We start from the raw sequence: 21,810 nt of genomic DNA, 5'->3' as shown, positions 1-21,810 counted from the left end.
GCCAGCCCACCAGTTTGCACAGCAAAGTAGAAATTGCATGCAGAAACTGAGTACACAAATACCATGGAGTCTACATGGTTCAAGAACTGTCTCTTTACAAATAAGAAGGGCTCTGCATGAAGAAAATCACAAGCTTCATTTATTTTTGCAATTTATACAAAACTGTTGAAACTGTTGCAGTTTACACTTAAGAAATTTCAGATAAAGATATTAAGAAGTACTGCTCTGCTTTCATTCTGCACATGTTGTAATTAGGCAAAGCAGGACTCTCATATTCTCAACTCAAGGATGTACAGGTAGCTATTGCATATGAGAATAAAGCTCATGAAGTAAGCTCAGAAAGTGACTCGCACGCTGAAGTATGGGATTGTTTTATTATAACTTTGGCACATAATGTCCTCTCTAACAAGCTGGCGCAGAACAGAGATTTTGCATTTTAGAGTCATCCCTGTACCAATGCCATTTATTTAATGAGCACTCCTGGGCGCTCTAACCTGAAAGAATGCTCATTAGATTTCTGCATCTGGCCCTGTCAGCAATCTTCTGCAACTTCTGATGTAAGCTTAACACAGCAACGGACGTACCGTTTTCAGATGAATTAAGGTTAACTAGTCTCCCAGTGAACAAGCATGCAACTTTTACGGAGAGTATACATGCTGACATTCTAATGCACAATAAAAGAAGACCTGCCATGAAGAACACGTTCACTTCATGCATTCAAATGGATGCATTATCTTATTACAAGCTGAATCCCAAATTTCAGCTTGGAGCTCATTAATTATCTTATACCTTGCAAAAAGAAAGAGAAGTTAAAAGGAAAAAAGCAAAAGCAATAGCGGATTTCCGAGAACAGGTGGAACAAAAGGTGAGCTGACGAGGCAAAAATATAGGGCTAGCTGATGGAGACAACAGAAAGCACACAGCTGAAGCCACCAATACCAGCAAAATTGAAGCACACAAGAAGTGGGCTGATGCCAAGTGAAAAGTGTGGGTGCACTGGGTCTGGCTGGGATGGAATCTATTTCCTTAAGAGCAGCCGCATGGTGCTGTGTTTTGGACATGTGACTAAAGCCGTGCTGACAACAAGGCCAGTGCGTTGGCTGTTGCTGAGCAGTCTTTTCTCATTTTCCCACCCTGCCCCACACCGTGAGTAGGCTGAGGATGGGCATGAAGCTGGGCAGGGACACAACCTGGACAGTCAACCCAGACTGACCAAGGGTATATTCCAGGCCACATAATGCCCTGGAAAACTGAAGGAAAGGGATTTGGGGAGAGGTAGTCATTGCCATTGGTCAGAGACTGGCTGTGCATCAGTCTGCTTGTGGGAGGTGGTGACTGATTGCATTCACATCACCTTGGAGTTTTTTCCCTTTCTCTTTATGTTGCTTATTTAAGTGTCTTTATCTCAAACCAGGAGTCTTCCTGTTTTTGCTTTTCCTGTTCTCTTCCCTGTGCCACTGGCAGGGGAAATGAGCAAGAAGCTGTGGTGCTTAGCAGCTGGCTGGGGTCAATCCACCACAGAGGGGAAGAAGAAGAAAACAGAAGTCAGAAAAAAGGGTTTGGGACCTATCTACCCATCTGAGGTCTGTTTATTTTAACATATGAGAAATATGTTGATGTGCAGAAAGCCAGGCACGGACAGGAATACTAGCTGCAAAATCACATTTTGCAGCTTATACAATAAAATAGAAAGGTAACAACTACTGACACCTCTCGATGCTATCACTGCAGCCTCATGACTTTGATGACACTTATGACTCACCTGCTCACCAAACAGTAACTGCAACTCACTAAAATGGCACACCAGCACAAAAGCAGTTTTCCTAACAGCTTTCTTCAGAAGGAAGAACCATTATTTTTCTGTAGAATCAGCTTCTGTACAAGTGTAATAAATCACAGGCACACAAAGGAGGGATATTAGGTAGTCAAGTTATGTGCACTGCTCTCCCTTCATTTATACTCAAAGGAAAGGAACTCTTCCAGAGGACAATTCAAAGTACTTACAGTTCTGCTCTAAATCTTACTCTAAAGAAGTCCTTTTCCTTCTGTCTCCACTAATCACAGAGGGAACCAAAGCAAAACACTGTCCTAGCTTAGCTGGCTATGGGAAATGTCTGATCTTGGGTGGGTATGCTAACCGCCACACAGAGTTACCATTAGCAAACAGAGATGACTGGTTGTATTTAAGAAGCTCAAAGTCCTTTAGAATAAATTTGGAAGTTATGAGATTTTGCTGTCACTTCCTTATTTATATTCATATTTACCACATCTTTTTCTTTCTCATCCCCCCTTCTGAACCTATCCCTGGTAAACTGCATTGTGAGGTCAAAGTTGATGTTGTACAGCCATTCGGTGTATTTACCTAAGAATGTCTGGATTTTTTTAAAGTAACGCGGAAGTTAGGTCAATGAGCACATGAAGCTGAAAGACTTAAACTTTGGGTTTTGCTTCTGTAGTCAGGAAAATGTATCTATTAATTTCTTAATACTGACAATGTGCCCAGCCTTGCACCAGACCCCAAAACAAGACAAGCAGGCACTTACAGGCAAGGGCTTGTCAGCAAGAAGTGGTATATTTGTTGCAGTCAGTCACAGGTGCATCCATGTGTAGACAGACAAGATCAATATTAAATAATAGCTATTTGACTGCACCTTGTATGAGAAACACTTCTAGGCTCACTATGTGTGGTTTCTTTTCCCCACCATTCTATGTATATGGTTCCAAAGTACAAAGTATGCATTGGACATATTTCCAAATAAAAACCATCTATGGGAGCTGACAGCTGGTTAATATGACATTTGTAAATCTCTTCAAAAACCAAGCAACTTTGAAGTTTCTACGCTTATTTTAGCGCTTGATCAATAGACCTACCAATAAGGTGAAGCTGTGTTCAGGAAGAATCCCATACTGTTCAACAAGCTTTGCTCTCTTCACACTGGGGAGGTCAGGAAGTCTCTCATGAATCCAATCAATATTTACCACTTGCTGATGGTTCATATTAGCTGGCAACGATTTCGCATCATACAGAATCAATGGAGGAAGGTTTGGCTCTGGCATGAACCTAGTAGAGATGAAGAAAAACTCTCATATTCAGTCAGAAGCTAAATGACAAGGAATAAAAATCAAGTTTATACTTACGTGAAAGTCGTATTACTATTTCAACTAAACAAAATACTAAAAATTTATGACCTGGTATATCACTGCTAAGTAGGAAGAGCGCAGCCCCTGAACTGCTGCAAAGCCTCAATTTTCTTCCTTTGAGTATTTGCCATTGATTGTCAAAGAGTTGATGACAGAAAAGGAGCAACTAAAACATGTCTGCACCCAAAATAATAAAAATAATAATAACAACAGCAACAATAAACACAATAAGAACAGATATGGAAACAAGCCACTCCTTTTGGCATCAAGCATGAATCGTGGATCTGGACGAAAATGGGAGTGGACTGGCAGGGGAAAAAACCCAGATTGACAGCCAACTGCCAGGAGTGATCTGGGCAGGCTGTAACCTTTTCCAGACTGACTTTGAAAATCTTGATGAAATATCATGCTGTGCTAAAAGCAAAGTTACTGTGCTCAGCAGGGTGCCATCACAGAACAAAAGGCTCCCTTAAAGAGAAGTCCAATTCAAACCACTCAAACAACTACGATTGAAGCAGAAACCTCACTCTTACATGATCAAATGAGGGGTTCAAAAATATGAGAATAAAGGACATTGGGCACCCTCTACATTAACTATAATAAGTTCTATTTCAAATCTGCCTAAACATAGATTTTAAATTTAATGAATAATGCACAGCTGTAAGTTACAAAAAAATTTGAAAAACAGTTTAATACTGATAGTAATTTTAGTACTAGTAATAATCTTTCTGGTCTTTATTTGAAGTATCTTAGACTCACCAGGTTTGCCTAGGTTTTAATGAATTTTCTTTTGCACTTGTTTCAATTAGTCTTGTAAAAGAAGCCCCATGCCAGCCCTTACCATAATAATTAATAAAATCATCATTCATAAAACGATCACTGCCTTTTCTCCTGCATTTCTACAAACAATAATTTAAAACACAGATTTAAAGTTTGTGGGTTGTTTTCAAAATCCTTTCGCTGCTCTAGTAAGATCAGTAGTAGAATATACATAGATTTAACAGGAACACAGATATGGCCCTGAAAGTTCTCCTGCAGAACTATAATTCTGCAGCTGGGAAGTGAACTCTGGCAATAACAGGAGGACTGTCTGTGGGATGCAAAGCTGGGGAGGATCAGTGCTAAGATGGCCCTAAGCAGGGGAGGAGGCAGGCATGCACATAGCAGGAGGAAGGGTGCCCAGCAACCAGCAGTCACTGAGCTGCATCACTCTTCTCCATTCCATCTAGATACGGCTGTGACTGTCCCCTGTGCTGTGGCACTAAGCAGCAGCACTGCTGCTTTGCAGCACTGCCCCAGCACTTGTTCCCAGCAGCACTGCTTCCCAATGGGGCTCATGCCTTGTCTCCTCGTCCTCTGGCTAAATCCTTCTTGGATGGTTGTTTATGGTTTGTTGGCTGTCATCTTACATGGGTGAAAGGCAAGAAGGACTTGGCAAGGTCACATCTTCATTGGGTCTACAAAGGGCAAGGTAACATATTCATTGGGTCTACAAAGACGTTAGGGTAAAAGCCTGCCTACAAATGCTGACACCTTTCAACAGTAGTTAGGATTCTCAAAGAGTGGTTGTGATCTATGATCACAAAATTTAAGCACGGAGAGGTAGGGCCTGCTATCTGAAAACCATTTCCCTCAGTATTTACTTAAAGTAGGAGCAATGCTTAATTCAGAATATTTTTATGTTTTAGATCAGGCATTCTTAAGGATACACTTGTACTGGCCACAAAGTAAACCTTCAACCTTCAGCTCACCCACTTTGAGCTAAGGTACTCGCACTTAGTTTTTGGAAAAGGTCTGTGGGTTTTAGCAGAGATCTGAACTGCTCAAACTAGCACTGATTTCGATAGGCCTCTTCCCCTTCCAGTGGAAGGTAAACATCTAATGCATACTCACTACACTGACTAACTTTACAAGATCATTACACTGACTACACTGAAATGAAATAAAATACCAGTTCTTGAAATGTTAACTTTATTAAAAAAAAAATACCGATAATCCTGTTTTCCTTCTTTGTCTCTCATTGGTACAGTGCACCTAAAATATAAACAAAACAAGTAAGATGTGGTAAGAGATACACCACAGAATTAAGTTTTATGGCAAAAACACAAAACAAAAACTTTGCCGCATGAAGATCAGGAGAGCTTCTTAAAGCCACTACAATGCATGTGTGTATGTAAGAGGGCAGTCATTTTCACACAGACACTGTTTGATGTAGCACACAATCTGTTGTGAAAAAGCCTCAAATTTAAGAATAAATTACTACCTGTGAGGAGATTATGCTTGTGAACATCAGCTTTAGAAGACAGAAGTTAAGCAATACTATGTTACTTCTCCTGATCACGTTATTAGGTGTCCATGGCACTCTAAAGCTGCTATTCCACACGTTCCTTCTAAGTCAAAACTCACCCAAGTTTGGAATCAAATGCTCTTGTTTCATTCAGAATTGTTCCTCCATTTTCAAGTTCTTCAATTTGCCTCTGTATTTCATAGTCTGACAGAAGCAAAAGCAAGAAGAATAAGCTTGTTAAACTGTACTATTAGCTTTTGTAGACTCCACTATTTCATTTTTCACTGCTATGCAATAAGGGAATACTGTGTTGTTTTAACCGTAATAAAATCAACAGCAGTAGTTACAGGCAGAATTATCAGTCACTGTCTCACTCTCCAGCATTGTTTCTTTCTTTGCATGTTTTCCTCACCTTCTTTCACTCCCTTTAAATAGAAAACATTTTCTCTCAGGCACTGCAGCCCAGCCATACATTCCCAGTGACCTTCCAATCACCCAGTTGAGTTTTCTTTTGGAGACGTAATCACCATCCTTTCTTGCTCATACCCAAGCTGCATCTGAACTTCACACACACTACTTACCATACTCAGTGGAAAACAGTCATTTACACTGAAGGACACAAAGCCACTGCTGACATGTTTCAGTACTAAACATGCTAGGCATTTAATCATCTGCTTTATTCTTCTTGCAGGCAGAGGGTTACCTCTGCAAGGAAACCACAGACTAACGTGGCTGCTAATCCCAGAGTACCCCATACTAAGATTTATTCTGTCAGGGAGTAGGAGGAGTGGGGCTGTTCCACAAGGAGGGATAAGCCAGGAACCAAGGGTGACCAGAGTACAGGCAGCGCCCTCACTGGTGCATTCCCACTAGTCTGAGCAGCATGGGCAGAGCCACGTGTGACTAATAGGGTGCACTGACAGTCTCAGTCAATTGAGCTGGGTCCAGGGTCCATCCAGGGAGTTCAGTCAGAAGCAATGGGACCTAAGTCCAGAGACAGGACTGGGAACAAGGCTACAGAACAGGTCCAAGGTCCATAAGGAGACAGGAATGAAAATTGGGAGAGCTGTGATGTAGCTCAGGCGAAGTCCAAAGGCCCCAGACTGAACTTAATGTGACTCCTGGAACCCACGGGCAAGGTGCATGGAAGGGATACCCAGGTGAAGCTAGTCAGGGCATTTAAGGCCAATTACTGCACTAGGTAACCTGGTATATTTCATGTCAGACCACATAAAATATCTACAATGCTCTTAAAATGAAGCAACCACCATTTACCTACTGCTTTTGCCAGGAATCGTATGCTGTTGATATTCTTCACTTCAGTCCTCACTCCATATGGCTCTCCAGGGTGATGCACAGAAACATTGGCATCCACTCTCAGCTGACCCTCTGTAAAAGGAAATTTTATTATGAGAGTAGTCTGCCCTGTAAACTACAGTAAAAACCTTGGCATGCATTAATAAACTGCACGTTATGTGCAGAGCATTAATAGCAGACTTCCGTATGTCCAGAAAGGAGTAAAAAACACCTCATTATAGCATTCTGTTTGTGATTCTACCTCAAGCCACTGCCTTGAATCATTCAAAATTTTCTGAGAACACTACTCTTTTTTAAAAAATTATTGCTCATAACTCCTCTCAGAGAGAGCCACATGGTGCAGTGCAGGACAGATCCTCTAAGCCATGTAGTGAAAAAAGCTTCTGATTCACAGCTCTTAAATAAAGGGCAGAATTAGACAAGCAAAGTGGTGGATTGTGAGCTTTCATTCCTCTAGAAAGAGCATAAAAATACCTTTTTGAATTACAGTTTGATGGATATATACTACCCTAGCATGGAACACAAGAACTTACAGTTATGTTGCACAGATTTACTAAGGTGTTCTTGGAAATTTACAGCTCAAGGACAAAATGTGAGTGGTACTCAATTTTTTTTGTAATTTTCTTCCTCTCCTCCAGGAAACTGCCATCTTCCCCCCCACACCCAGACCCTGCCAATTTCCCTGTCTGCTAAAAAATGAAACAGAATATAAAGTTATATATAAAAACATCCTGCACTTTTAGTTCAAAATGAACTAATGTCCTTGGAGAACTTTAATGACTCAACTACAAGTAACTCACAACTGTATTTTCTAAGTTTTGCCCCTCTAAAGGCATCCTTTCTGAGAAGAAAAGCCTTGCCACAGTTGATCAACTGGCAAAAATAAACAAACAGGAGAGGCTGTATTAAGAAGAAACATAATCTTTCCCATATTGCACAGAGAACATCTGCAGCCTTCCTGTTAGCAGCTTTGTTGTTTTCCTTATTTTTTTTTAATTTCAAATGCATATAAAAAGAAACAAACACTCATTAAATACAGTCGCATTATTAAAGAGAGCAAAAGATAGCTCAGATTTAAACTGTGACGATGGCTGCAGCTTCAGAATCCATTCCCGTCAATGGATGTAAATTGCCTAGAGAGGCCTTGGTACACTTTGTAAAAGCAGGCTGGATGACAGCACACTCATTTCCTGTCTTCGGTGAGTCTTGCCAGACATGCAAATGAAGGACAAAGGTGCTAGAATGGCCCAACATCACTTTCAAGAGAAGTGTTTTGCATGTGCTCCTTCTAGGGTGAAATGAGTACTTGTTCCAAAAGAGGAATAGTCTTGTCCTGCCCTTGCTTCATTTTGAGACATGACCTGCTTCTACTTGGATGTAGGTGTCAATGTGACAAGACAATGAAGTTAATCAGGCATAAGTGAAAGCAGAGCCAGGCCCCAAATGTTCTTAAAAAAAACCTTCAAGCGCACTTTAAGCCCAGCTTCTTTTCCTTTCAATTTGCAAAGAAATGATCTCTTCATCTGTTTTTTGTTAATGAAATAACACCTGATAAAAACTAGGCACTTGCCTTCACTGCACACACAAGTAGAATGAAGATAAAATATGAGATGTAAAGCCCTGATTTGAAAGACAGTAATTATGAGGAGCGAAAACCACAACAGAAAGCCTCCAAAACTATCACCTTGAAAAAAAAAAAATCCAAATACTTTTAAAGTCAACTACACTGGAGGAAAAGCATTCCCAATATTGGAATTCTCTAAGGTCAGAAATCTCACTGAGATAAAAGAGATCATAGTGCAATTCCAGTGGCAATCTTAGTGCCAAATTCAATAGTGATGAACGATGGCATATATGTATGTCCACGAAGGCCTTTGAAGCAGCACGCAAACTGGCTGCTTAATAGTAAGAACTGTGCCCCATTTGACACGTAACACTAATGTGAGAAAAGATTTAAAGCTATACTTAATGTCTAGCAATTATTATTTTCCCCTGCATTAAATTAGATTTGCATCACTAGCCAGCATTCATTGGATCCCGTATACCAGGTGATACATAGACCACTCTGACTCAGTTCTCTAGGAGATGCATCCAGACGGTATACACTATGGACCGAATTTCTTGCCAGAACAGTGAGGTCAACCGTAACAGGGAAAAATATAGCTTACATTGTGAACACTAATAGGCAGCTGATAATTGGGTGGATTTGTGGAGGGGATGAATGCCCGAAACTATACTTTTAAACTCCCAAGCAGAAGCCTGCTATTTGATAGCTGTAACCATGGGCTGGTTGTAAATTTTGATAACATTAGGAATGACCAAAAATAGCACGACCTGAATCCTCCAAATAATAGAGAGACATGAGACAGAATCACCAATTAGGAGGCTGATCACATGCTGTGCTTCGGCACATCACCTATTGATAAAATTGGGGCCCTTAGGGTTCCAGAAAGAAGCGCTGGTACCAAAAGCAGGGGTTTCCAAAAGAAGAAGTGGTCTCAGAAAGATAGTAGTGATCTTGGCTAGAGAGATCCTGGAGGTGGGAAAGTATCCCGAAGATCAGAGAGATGCATGCAGACAAATGCCAGGGGATGCCTAGGGACCTTGGCCTCTAGCACCTGAGACTAGTATTTGCAAGGCTGCTGCACAGCACGAATCAACAGAATTTTCTGGCCCGCCTCACCAGACCAGCAGTGATCTCCCTAGTGGGAAGAGAAGCTGAGACGTAGTGAACATAATGCTGGAGGAGAGGGAGAGACAGAGTGAGCATGTGAAATGATCAAGTAGGATAAAAGCTGCAGTCTCGTTGTCAAATTAGCCCAGTACCCATGTCTGCTAATGTGCTGTCATTTCCCACATCTCACCTATGACATCAGCACAAGTTTACTGCCTACACCCATTTTATGACTAGCTGAGACCTTACACACAACATACAAGATGATTCATGCTCACATTACTTTGTCCCATAACTTCATATTCTAAAATTAATCCTTACTATAGATTTTCTGTGCTGCACTGTTGTGGCAGGCAAGATGAGGACAGACAGGGAGAAACACCACAAGAACCCTGGGGACACTCCTTCCTGCTTAGGTTCATCCTGCAAAATTATTGCATGAAGCAACATAAAATCTAGCACTGCAAAGCTCTGCAGATGAAGACAGGCCCACAAGGACACCTGAAGCATGGCAGACGTTAGCACAGGCTCTGAAGATTGCAAAAACAACAGCTAGAAAAGGGTATGCATTACAAGCAACCACAGAGCAAAATAACCAGAAGCTGCAAAACTCCTGCAAATGCAGAGAATTACTGGTGACAAGGGAACGCGCCCTTCCCCCTTCTGTACCTGCCATGACTGCCTGGCTGCTCCCAAGTGTTTGAAGAATGAGCTGAAGCTCTCTCACTGCTGCAGCTGCTTCTTCCCCACAGCACATATCAGGCTCCATGACAACCTCCATGAGGCCAACTCCTATCGGGAAAGAGACAGGAGACTTTCAACAATAGCTTTTGATCTTGGCATATTAGAGTGCAACTGGCTAAACACATTAAAGCACTTGGGCTTTTTTTGAAATAAATAAGCCTCCATGTATTATTTAGTAACTGTCACTATGGGCCCAGCTGCAGATTGCTATAAAAACTTTTCCTCCTATTTTTTTTAAAGGAACAGACAAACCACAGGCAATCCTACACCCTTTGAGAACACGCAGATCAGGACACATCCCTCTTCAGCCTTTCTCTAGAATTCCCATTTAAAGCCAATCGGATTCCAGATTCAAGTTTGTTAATCTTATATCCATTTGGAAAAGACAGAACTGTAAACTGATGTATCCTAGTTTTTAACCTCAGGATCCAGTTTTCAAAGAATATAAGCAGCCACAGCCCTTAACTTCAGTGGACACTGAAGCACTGTGTCCCAGTTAGGCTGGGCCATCTGGGTTGCTGCCCATGTTATGTGCTGTTTTAGTTCACTCCATTTACAATTTCAAAGTTTAAAGAGAAAATATACATGTTTTCAAAGTTAATAATTATAATAGATGTTTGACTCACACTGACAAATTCCAACAGCTGCTCCTTTTATACGCAAACTTGAATCACTAGATCTATAATACTTTAACACCACATACAGTGGCAAAATCATAAACAGCAGAGTGGCTGTATGTGGCTGATACACACAGTTTTGAGCAAACTGGAATAAACAGATTTTTTACTTGTAATTGCCAACTGCCATCAACCAACAGCAATGGGAAAGGTCCACTGGCCATTAAAAAACTCAAGTATTCCCCTGCTTCAACTGTAATGGCCATTTTGATGTATTTTTATTTTCAAGGAGAGAGACATCAGGCTGGTTTTGTTTTTTGCCTGTTCCCTGTCATCCATGTACCTTTAAAGACTCATCTTACACAGAAAGGAAAAAAACAGGAAAACAATCCAAGCCTACCAGCCCTGTTCAAGTCAATGAGAGTCTGGCTCCTTGTGTCATCATGGAGACTCTTTCCACTGTCTTGCTCCAACTGAATTTGTTTAATCCTCACAGTTTTGGTCACCATCTGGTTCATTTTGTTGTCTATGCAGAGACTGTACGACAGACTTCCATTCACCGCAATAGGAACTCTTTGCTGAGTGATTTGATAGCCAGCCTGTCAACAAAATCAGCTTTATACTCAAATAAAACATTCACTTTTCAGAAAGCAGCAGCATGGACAAGTACAAATATTAATGACTAAGAACAAAACTGAAAATGCAACATCTTCCATAGTGACCTATATAAGAGGATAGAACACATGCACATGTAAGTTCAGAAGTTATTTTGCTGAGCTGGAAAGAAAGCAACCTAGAAGATGGGCCTAGAATTCAACGTAACTGTGAAAAGCTGGAGGTCTGGAAAAAATAAGAGCACTCCTCAACACAGGCAAGTATAAGACACTAGAGTAATGCAGAAATAATCAATAATCAACTGCACAACCACTTGCCAAGGATGACATAAATTTCACTGATACTGCCTTGGGGTAGGAAATGGACCAGAAGAGGTTCTTCCACTCCTGTGGTTTCATGATCATGTTAAATCTTGTCTGAAGTTAGTTACTGTAACTCCATCCCGAAGCTGGGACTATCACTAATCCTCCCATCAGGCTGAATATCCCTCTCTGCCTGTGCAGAACTTTACTCATTAGTGGGGAAGAGACAGAGAGGGAAGTGGGGGGAAATCAAGAAAAATGAGAAAGCTCAATTTCATTAATGTAGCAATTTCAAAGATAAACACAGCAATCCCATGGAAGGAACACAGCTGATAAATGCCACCTCGTGCCTGGGACTCCATTCAAAGGGGAAACACCTAGCCAGAAAAAGGGCTGCCAATGACAAGGTACTGGAATAACTGCAACGATGTAGAAATACAAAAGTGAATCAATTACTCCGTTGATGTAAGGTCCCCATCTCTTCCTCCTTTATAGCCTGCTCATGCCTTCAGTGGTGAGAACTGAAAAAAAAAAAAGCCTACCAGATTTTAATGAATTGGGAGCACATTTGTATATTTTGCAGGAAGGACGAGTTTACTCTAAAATGCAGAGATGGTGACAGTACACTGGAATGGAGAACAATGGTCTGGCCCTGAGAACAGCTCAATTTATATAAGCAACAAAGTGCATGACCTTCTAGCCATGATCACTATCACAAAAATAAAATAGGTGACTCTATGCAGCCTAAGCTACTCACACAGCTCTTCCCATCTCCTAAAACTTCTCATTAAAATGATTTTTTAAAAGCCTGAAATAGTGAATGACAATAAATAACAGGAATCCCATTTCCCATTCAAAGCCCCATTTTCAAGAGTAACAATAATCCCTTTGTCAAACAACCCTAAGAGCTGGATTTATCTGTTCTATGGAGTTCATTAGCCTAAACTCTGCATCCCATTACAGGGCTCCTGACTAGACTGTTTCACTATGAAATGCAGGTCAAGCAGTTTACTGTCAGTGCTTAAACTGTAGAAGTCAGCCAGTAGAAAGCCAAAATTACATGTTTCAAGCTAATAAAATGTGTCAGCATCTCCTTGACCAAATTTCCATGCTTATCTGACCAGAGGATCCTCTAACTCATGTCTGCAGACAACAGCAGCCGATTTGGTGCTGCAGACACCTTCTTCCACCTTATTCTTCTCCTCTAAACACATGGATGCAGTTTCTTCCCTATAACTACATTCTTCCATATAGCATCTATGCAGCAGACTGATAGCAGCAGACACCACAAGAATATGAGAGAATGTTTTCAGTTTAACAGCAGAAGCACCAAAGATGGCTTGCAAACATATCTGTGATGTTTTTGGTCTTTCTTTATGAAACACAAAGGAATTTTGGAAGTCATGTTTATTTCCTGCTATTTCACTTTTTTTTTCTGCTTCAGGTCTGGAAATGGGCTTTAAGATGGTTTTACATGTAAAAAAGGTACTGGCAAATCAAACAGGTAAGTTTGTGTCTCCCATTCCCAGTAGCTTGCTACAGAGCCCCCAACAAAAGGGCCTCTTACTGGCTCACAAACATAAGCAAAGTTATCCCCAGAAACCATATCAGTAATTACATCAACTGCACAGAAGAGCCACAAGTTGCCAAACTAGACGAAAACAGAACAGAAATCTCTTCTGAGACCCAGGACTCCAGTGGACAACTATAACATAATTCTCTTTCTAAGGTGGGAAGCAATTGTATTTGAATATGCTTTGTGTAACTTCAAAATATTTCCAATGTCTGAACAGAAGAGTGGCAGAGAAAATAGTGTGGTTAATAACGCAGCCCCTCTACACATTAATTTGGGAACTGAGAAATCTCCTATTCTGCTCCTCTGGATGACCAAGACACCTCACTTAAAGGGAGAATAAACTAAAATGCCTGATCTTTCTCAGATAAATTAGAAGCAGACATTTTAATGCAGTCATCAGATCTTCACCCTGAAATCACAAGAAGTAAAACTAGTGTCCTCGCTTTGGCAGGTTAGTATCAAACTGAACGTTCAGTACAGATAAACTGACGGAAAAAAAAATTAGAAAGGTTTAATTTCATTAAAACAGAAATAAGGCTCAAACACTGCTGCATCCCATTGTAATGACAGAAGTCAGGTTCTTAAATTATTTCAATATTTCTACACTCATATCGAGTATGGTAAAATGCATCTGACTTCCAGTGACACCTTCTACCAAAGACAAAAGCCACCAACAAACCATACTGCAAATAACCAGTTTCTTGGTTGGTTTTTGTGATTGGTGGTTTTTTTTGTTTGTTTGTTTTGGGTTTTGTTTTGGTTTTTTATTGGAACTACTGACTGACAAAGCTTAAAAGGGAAATTAAATATTTTTAGTTCCCTACAGCACATACGCAAAAGATACTATTATGTTTATACCACTGGAACCTGTGTATGTTATACATTCACTTTAAATGAAGGACTATTATCAGATTGCTTTTACCCTAACACACGACTAGTACTAAACACCAGAAACAGAGAACTTAAGGGGCAAAGCGGCTCCAGCTCCCAATTCAATTACATTAAGCTATTGGAATCGTGCAGTTAGGAAAGCAGTCAGCAATCAGAGCAATCATACTCAATCAGTGAGCACCAGGGTACAGCTTGTTCATCAGGGTACAGCTCAGCATCCTATTGGGGTGAGCAGAGCACCGACTGAAAACAGAAAAAGCATCTCTTCACTCATGCCCTGTTACCATCCATACTCCAGATTTGTCCTTTCCTACAGCCATAAAGGGACCAGCTATACTGCATACTTACAGGTAGATCTGCATAGAAATAGTGTTTTCTGTCAAACAACGACTTCTTGTTTATGCTGCAGTTGAGTGCTAGGCCCGTCATCACTGCTGCTTCTACGCATCGCCTGTTGAGAACCTAAGGAAACATGACACATGGTTTTGCTCAGATACTCAGTATGTAACAAATGTGTCTCCCACACATTGCCTTATATGGACCATATATTCAGTTTTGCTTGCCTTCAGCCACCATCAGATCCCTTTCCTTGTGTGGGTAGTTCTTATTCATCATCAAAGTCACGGTAGCTACAAATCTGCAAAGCTTTAAGATGAAGAAACAAGCCATTCAGTCATTTTGTGTTGCCACATAAGGTGGTGTGCACTGTCCGGCTTGCAGCTTTTGCAAACATCCCAGTACTTTTGAATCTTCAAGGGTGAAAGAAACAAATCATAGCAAATGATAATTTATTCGTAAGCAGCTGTCAACTCATACTGGGAAGCGTAACCACAGGACTTGGATTAGGGACTGCAGTGCCATTTCAGTAAAACACTTCAGAACATCTGTAACAACAGATCCACAGTGAATTCATTAGTATCTACATCTGGATTTCAATCCTATGCTTAACCAGGACATAATTAAGCACACTTACCCTCTTTGCTAGAACACAACTAAAGAGACATCAATTTATCTCATGGCTACATGCATTTCCAGTACCCAGGTAACCTCAGGGATGAAGGTCCTCTTAGAACACATGATCTGAAGACCCAGTAAGGCCTTCATGAAGAAATAAAGGAGTTAAGTGCTGTTTCTCACCGCCAACCCATCACCCTCAGAGCTTCACCCTTCTATCTCCTCAGCAGGGTCAGGATCCAGAGAAGAAAGCTCAACTCCAAAAAGTACTAACTGGCAATGTTTCGTGTTTTTTTTTTCAGGTGTGCTCTCACTAATTTAACAGTTGGTTTAACTAATATCAAATAGATAAAACGGAAAAGAAAAAAAGGCTGAATTTGTCTTAGTACAACTCTGACATGCTCACACTTACAGTATTTTGAAACAGGAACAGAAATTTATCCATCTTATTCTGCACTGTACAGCTGCCAGGAAGTCAATTTACAGCAGGAGCATTAAAGGGGCACATTATGTAAAAGAATCTACATGACTTCAGCTGCATTGACCAGGACATAAAAGGCTTAAATAATGTTTTCTTCAGTTTTTCTGGCAGTATTTACTTTTTACATTCTCCATCCTGATTTCTGAAAACAGATTAAGCAGCTGTACATTCCTCATCATCCCATGTCTTCAGCTGGAAAAGGAATCTTTGCTTTACTCGTCTAATATTTAAAAAATCAAAATAATAAGAGAAAATACATGATACTCTTCATGTAACTTTAAAATTGCTTATACAGACAAGAAATTAAATATTTAAGACATTTAATGAGGGAACGTTCAGATCTTTAGTGTAGTTATATATGGCTAACTAGAACACAATCTGTTTGGGCATATTTTATTTATTAAAAAATTTAAAAGATCCATAAAGCAAATTTGAAATGAGAAAAAAGGAAGAACAGTTTCCCTTTGAAATACTGATCCACAGCAAAATGAACACAAGTAGTCCAGACTATAACCTAAGTAAAATTGGTAACTACGAAATATTATTTTAGTATCATAGCTGCTGTTCATTATATAATAGATGGTCCTGTTTTCAACAATTAAATGCTTCCAGACAGTACAAATACTTTTTTTACTGTTTAAGGAAGCTTGTAACAGTGCTAGTCAAATTCTTCAATGTTTAAAATAATGTATTTTTTTAAATACACGGGCAAAATTTCCTTCTATTAAAGCATTATGGCATGATCCTGTTCAGCTTTATAAATTAGGGAGGACCATGCCAGTCAGCCCTTTAACAACTGGTCATCAGAAACCATTAAGGCTCTATAAGGACTGCGTAAATTCTAAACACCACTGCGTCGAAGTAGTGAACTGGTGTCTTGCTACATTTCCAGATGGTGCAGGGGTTGTGACTGGTAGTCACAATTGGAGAATAAGACAAAACCCAGCTCCCAAGTTGCAGTCAGAGCCCCATGGCACATCCTTCAAATACAGGTGGAGTTTAGCTAATGGTTACACTACAACTACTGCCTTTGACAACTTGCTCTTCAATTTTTTGTTCAAACAAGGTAGAGTGTATCTTACTCTCTGCCCTAAGGGATAACACTGTTTAGAGGTGAAGGAAATAAATCCCACATAGGTACTTACACCAGTGACAAGCTTTTGCACTACTGATGATGAAACATTTTGGTGGCTCTGGGGAAGAACTGGCACAAAAATGTGAAATATTGATTATTTTCTATGTATCATTACTAAGCATTTACATGAATGTAACGTGTATGTGTTCCCAGTGTACTGGGTCATACTAGATAAATCATTGTATACACACCATTACTCACTCACTAGTACAACCTCCTGTGCTACTTTATCAACCTCGGTGGGGGCAGAAGGCATTGCAAAGCACATCTTTCCCACTATGGCATACTGAGATGTCCACCATGCCAATCTGATTCCTCTGCTCTGTTTGGCTAAAACAAATAAATAAATAAATGACCCTCTGCTTCCTCAAAAATCAAAATTTAACTGCTCCATTTCTGAAGTGACTACCACTACCCATTCTGGTGATCAAGACTGTGCACATAAAGCAGAGTTGTTTAAGCAAACTACTACTTTTCCTTCAAACAAGCCTAGCTTTTCAAATAATCTGCAATGATAAACATCAATTCAGTATGTGAAACTTGCCATACTAATGACCTAGAGTAAGTCCCCCAAGCTTGTTTATGTAGTAAGCTGTTATTAAGTAGACAGCTTTGACTAGCACCAAAGATTTAAATTACTGGCTTGAACTGACAAGCTGCCAGCCTGGTATGTTAGTAAAGTGCTGACATTGAAAGAAAGATATGTAGCTTCTGCAACAGCTATGGACAAAAGACAAGAGCCCATAAAGCTTTTTAAAATATTTCTGGTCTTCTAAAATTGAAGCATCTCTCCTAGGTAGTTAAAGAAAATCCTAGAGAGATATCACAAAAGGAAATGAAATTGTTTGTATTGGAAACTCATGAAAAACCTTAACAATGGCATCACAACACCAGCACCATTTCCCTTGTAGCTGCACTATCCTGCTAGAGCACCATGGTAACTGAGCGCTAAAGGAATGAAAGAACAATTCAGCCAAGATCTCTCTTTTTCTGATATTCACCTATTCTTTACATCTAGTTCACAAGTGGAGAGACTCCTTTTAAAAATGTATCATCTTTATTTGCAAGGTCAGTTTAGTCCATACCTTGGTTTGAAATACAAGGCTATTCAATAGCTACACAAAACTATACACAATACCTTCAATGGCATTAATTCCCACCAAAAGCAACTTTTTAACAGCTTTTTCTTTAACAGCAGGTTTACTCCTTATATTAACATTACAGAAAGCTGGCTCCCTTTTAGGTGAAGATGTATGGTTCTATATTTAGCAAATGATAATTTTAAAATTTTAAAGACAGTAGGTATGCAGCTTCTTGTTTTGCTAATGAGTACCATATAGGATAACTGAGGAAAAAAAAGAGAAGAAACATCTAGATCTCTCTCCTGCAAAAAAGTTTATTTGTGCTATGTTTAAAAAAAAAGAAAAAGTAATATTTGCCATAACAGTGGCACCCAGGAAACCTAAACTATGGAACAAAGTATTCCTTGTACTAAAAACAGTAAAATGAAAATAAGTCCTTGGAAACTTTAAAAGTTTTTTATTCCAGGTCACACATTTTAATAAAGCAGATTTCATATTAATTAGCTATGTTAAGACCTTCATTCCTTCTTACAATCATGAAGAAATCAGCATTAATCAGATTAACTACAGGACTGTTTATCTAACCAACATTTAATTTTAGCTCCTTTTTATTCAAAATAACAGCTAGAAGAAGGAAGCAATGCAATGTACTTAGCCAGCTCTCTGTAGACCCAGCAGTAATCTTTAGAAATCTCAACAGATACATCTAATCATATTTCCCAGCACTCCCATTTCATATCACTCTGATTTTTATTTGCTTCCACTAATGGATATATTCAGTCTTGCTATTCCTCCTGTGTTAAAAGTACTAACTTGCTTCCATATATGGTTCTTTGAAGTGCAATCTCAAGTTAAACTTCAAAATAAACTACTCATATCTACTTAGTCCAAATGTAATTGTGACTGTTCAGTCTGACACTGCAGATGAATACTTCAGTGCAGTTTTCTTTCTTGGCATCCTCCCACACACACAGAAGGGCATAACTGCCTTGTAGCTATGCATGTACAGAATGTACATTACAATAAATGAAGAGCTAACCATTTCCCAAATGATCTATTTATGTCAATAGGTATACAATCAGACCCCATCCCTCTAATGTAAAAATGTAAAAAACAAGCCAAACTAAGCCTTGTCATTTGTTTGGTCTGCAAAGAGTGCACGTGTTCCAAAAACTGAGATCTCTAACTGCAGGGGAAATCTAATAAGTAGTTTCATTTAGGGTATTCTGATTTTCAGTCCAGTGTCGACTTCACAGCACGTTTCCTCCCCTAATATGAGCGTTATGTTCTTATCCATAAGGAAAGGGGCAAAAGAGTAGGTGAGGAAGCACCAGACATTTTAAATTAAGATCTTCAATTAATAGAAAGAGTTTCCAGCTTAAGAAAAGAGAACCAAATGGCAACTGAGAAGCTGAAGAAGCAAAGGAAGATGGAGGTGGGGGAGGGGGACAGGTGGGGGTGTAGACAGGCATTAAATATACCTTAATATATTTTGTAACTTATCTTTCTGCAGTCTGGTACCAAAACGATATGCTCCTACACAAAACATATCACAAGGCTTAGAACTGGAGGAAGCATCTTCCAGGGGCAGCGATGACCAGCAAAATTCAGCAGCAGTAGGGAAAGATGCTGACCCCTGGGAGTAAGAAAACTGGGAAGGTGTGAGCAGATACAAAGCTATTCAAATACAGATTGACTTCTGGGTTTCTCAGCCCTTTGAGACAGGGGTTGCTCAAAAAAAAACCACAGAAGGAAAAATCCATTCAGACCACTGTGCAGGCAAAGCGCTCAGATCTCCATGAAAAAAATCCATTTTCTGGGGTGGTAGGAAAACAGCCAATCCAGTGGCATTGCCCCAAACCAGTGATATTCATGCCTCAGATCCCATCAGCACTGCTAAAATCAAATGAACTTCTACCATGCAGAACCAGTCCCAAGCAGAAGAACCCACAGGGGGAGACAGAACAACACAATGACAATATAATGGTTCATGATATCCACAATCAAACACGGTGTTTCTATGGTCTTTCTATCAAGAAGGTCAAGCGAAAACGCTTCAATGCTTCTAGAGATAGGGGACTGAGCAATGGCTAAAATCTAAGTTACAGAATGTGATCAAATCCAAAGTCAACCAGAGCTTTGAGGTGGACCTTCTCAGGCCTGTTTTCCTACACTGAGCTCCACAAAATAAAGGTTTTAAACATGAATAACATCTGCCTTCTTCAATATAACCTAGATTGTTTAACTTGTTAAACAGAAAATTCTGAGCACTTAGCACTGAGAACAGAATTTATAAACCAGCCCCTGCTCTCTTTATCGTTATAAGATAGTCCTTTGCTTGTAGGCTTGGTGAGGGCCAGCCCTGTGGTTTTCTGAGTTGTAATGAATTCTGGCCTTTGATACACATTGACTGTCATTTTCCATCATTCCTAAGCCTTGGCTATTTGCTCTCTTCTCCTTCTTGCAATCTTTGGGTGTCTGAGAGCCCATACTAAAAACACACTAAAAACTCCCAGCCCTTGGATCTGACTCTCTCATTCTTTTTTCCTCTGTTTGCCCTCTCCTGAAACATGCTTATTTGCTCCCCAGAGAGGCAGCCATCTTTCCCTCCAGGCTGACCCAGATGTCTCTTAAGAGAGCACAACACACAAATTGAGGCTGTTCATCACATATAGAGACAGGACTTCAGGAAAACAGTAGGTGACATAATGCAACAAGTCTTGCAGAAAGCTATGAAGAAAGCAAGCTAAAATTCTTTAATAAACTGGTATAGCAGAACCGATGAAGACTAAAACCCTTGTTGGTTTTACCTGAGCAGTGACTTCAACACTCTCTCCTCCATGATACCCCCATCTTCTCCACATTTCATCAAATATCCCAAATTGAGTGCAACGTGTCACAAATACCAGAATAGCAGCAGCCCAAATAAAGCTGAGATCATTGGGGAGAAGAGACTTAACTGCTCATTTCCTCTTCATGAGGCAATTTTGTCTGAACTTGGCAGTGAAACTGCAAAACTAACGTTTCTGTACAAAAAACAATCATAGAATCATAGCATCATAGAATAGCTTGGGTTGGAAGGGGCCTTCAAAGGTCACCTAGTCCAAGCCCCCTGCAATGAGCAGTGACATCTTCAACCAGATCAGGTTGCTCAGAGCCCCATCCAGCCTGAACGCTTCCAAGAATGGGGCATCTACCACCTCACTGGACAAAAACAATGGTTACGGTGGCAAAATTACAGTGGTAAATAATAAAAACTAGTTGCAGAACCTTACGTAATCCTCTCAAAATCAAATACATAGTAATAATATATTTAATGTAGCAAGGTGATTGATAATCAGAGGGAACACAAAGAAATTATTTTTACCCCAGGAACCTATTACAGCCTAACCGCACCAAGGTAAGTTTGAAAAAAAATACATAAACCTGACAGTTACGCAACATTACACAGCAGACAGCTAACCATGAAGCGAACAAAGACCCAGTCTACAATTATCTGTCATTACTGTTGGACAATGTTTCCTACATACCTTTCAATGAAAAAACTCTTCAGAGAAAAAAGATATTAAGAAGAACAAAGAAGCAATATGTCAGTTTGCAAAGTTAAAATTCTAAGAAATTGGTAGAACCATGATTGTGACAGAACTTTTGCTTAACAAAGCACTGCTTTTGTATACATATATACAATACACTACCTTGGATTTCCACAAAGGGAGTTACAAAGGGAGTCAGCTGATCGGAGCCAGCCCAGTGAGAGCCGGAGCCGCCGGGGTTCAGCTGACCACGAGGTTCAGCCGAGATTAGGAAGCTCAGAGGGAAACGTACAGGGACAGCGTGATTCCCGACGGGTCCCGATCCCCGCAGCCCCGGCAGCCATTGGGAGAGAGTGCCTGACGTGGCGGGGAGCGTTCCCACGGTGACGGTGACCACACCCCATCCCCTTGCCTTGAAAAAGCCTTTGGGAGGGCAGCCACTAGTCGCTGCCCACCAGGTG

The 21,810-nt window shown here is 40.2% G+C and overlaps 1 protein-coding gene across 4 annotated transcripts in view; it reads right to left on the bottom strand.

Moving 5' to 3' along the window:
- Positions 1-21,810, bottom strand: part of GATB (glutamyl-tRNA amidotransferase subunit B) — a 47,795-nt gene that overhangs the window by 13,432 nt on the left and 12,553 nt on the right. For all 4 annotated transcript variants that reach the window (XM_065062714.1, XM_065062715.1, XM_065062716.1 and 1 more), the window contains exons 3-9: positions 14,513-14,626; positions 11,181-11,379; positions 10,089-10,211; positions 6,704-6,817; positions 5,548-5,632; positions 5,131-5,175; positions 2,872-3,061 (exon numbers count right to left, since the gene is read on the bottom strand). In XM_065062714.1, the coding sequence (XP_064918786.1) occupies positions 2,872-3,061; positions 5,131-5,175; positions 5,548-5,632; positions 6,704-6,817; positions 10,089-10,211; positions 11,181-11,379; positions 14,513-14,626 (870 nt within the window). The remainder of the gene's footprint in view (positions 1-2,871; positions 3,062-5,130; positions 5,176-5,547; positions 5,633-6,703; positions 6,818-10,088; positions 10,212-11,180; positions 11,380-14,512; positions 14,627-21,810) is intronic.

The sequence above is a fragment of the Columba livia genome, chromosome 4, assembly GCF_036013475.1.
Source record: "Columba livia isolate bColLiv1 breed racing homer chromosome 4, bColLiv1.pat.W.v2, whole genome shotgun sequence".
In the NCBI taxonomy this organism is placed as follows: Eukaryota; Metazoa; Chordata; class Aves; order Columbiformes; family Columbidae; genus Columba; species Columba livia.
The sequence above is the reverse complement of the archived record's forward strand: the minus strand, read 5'-3'. Positions and strand labels throughout refer to the sequence as shown.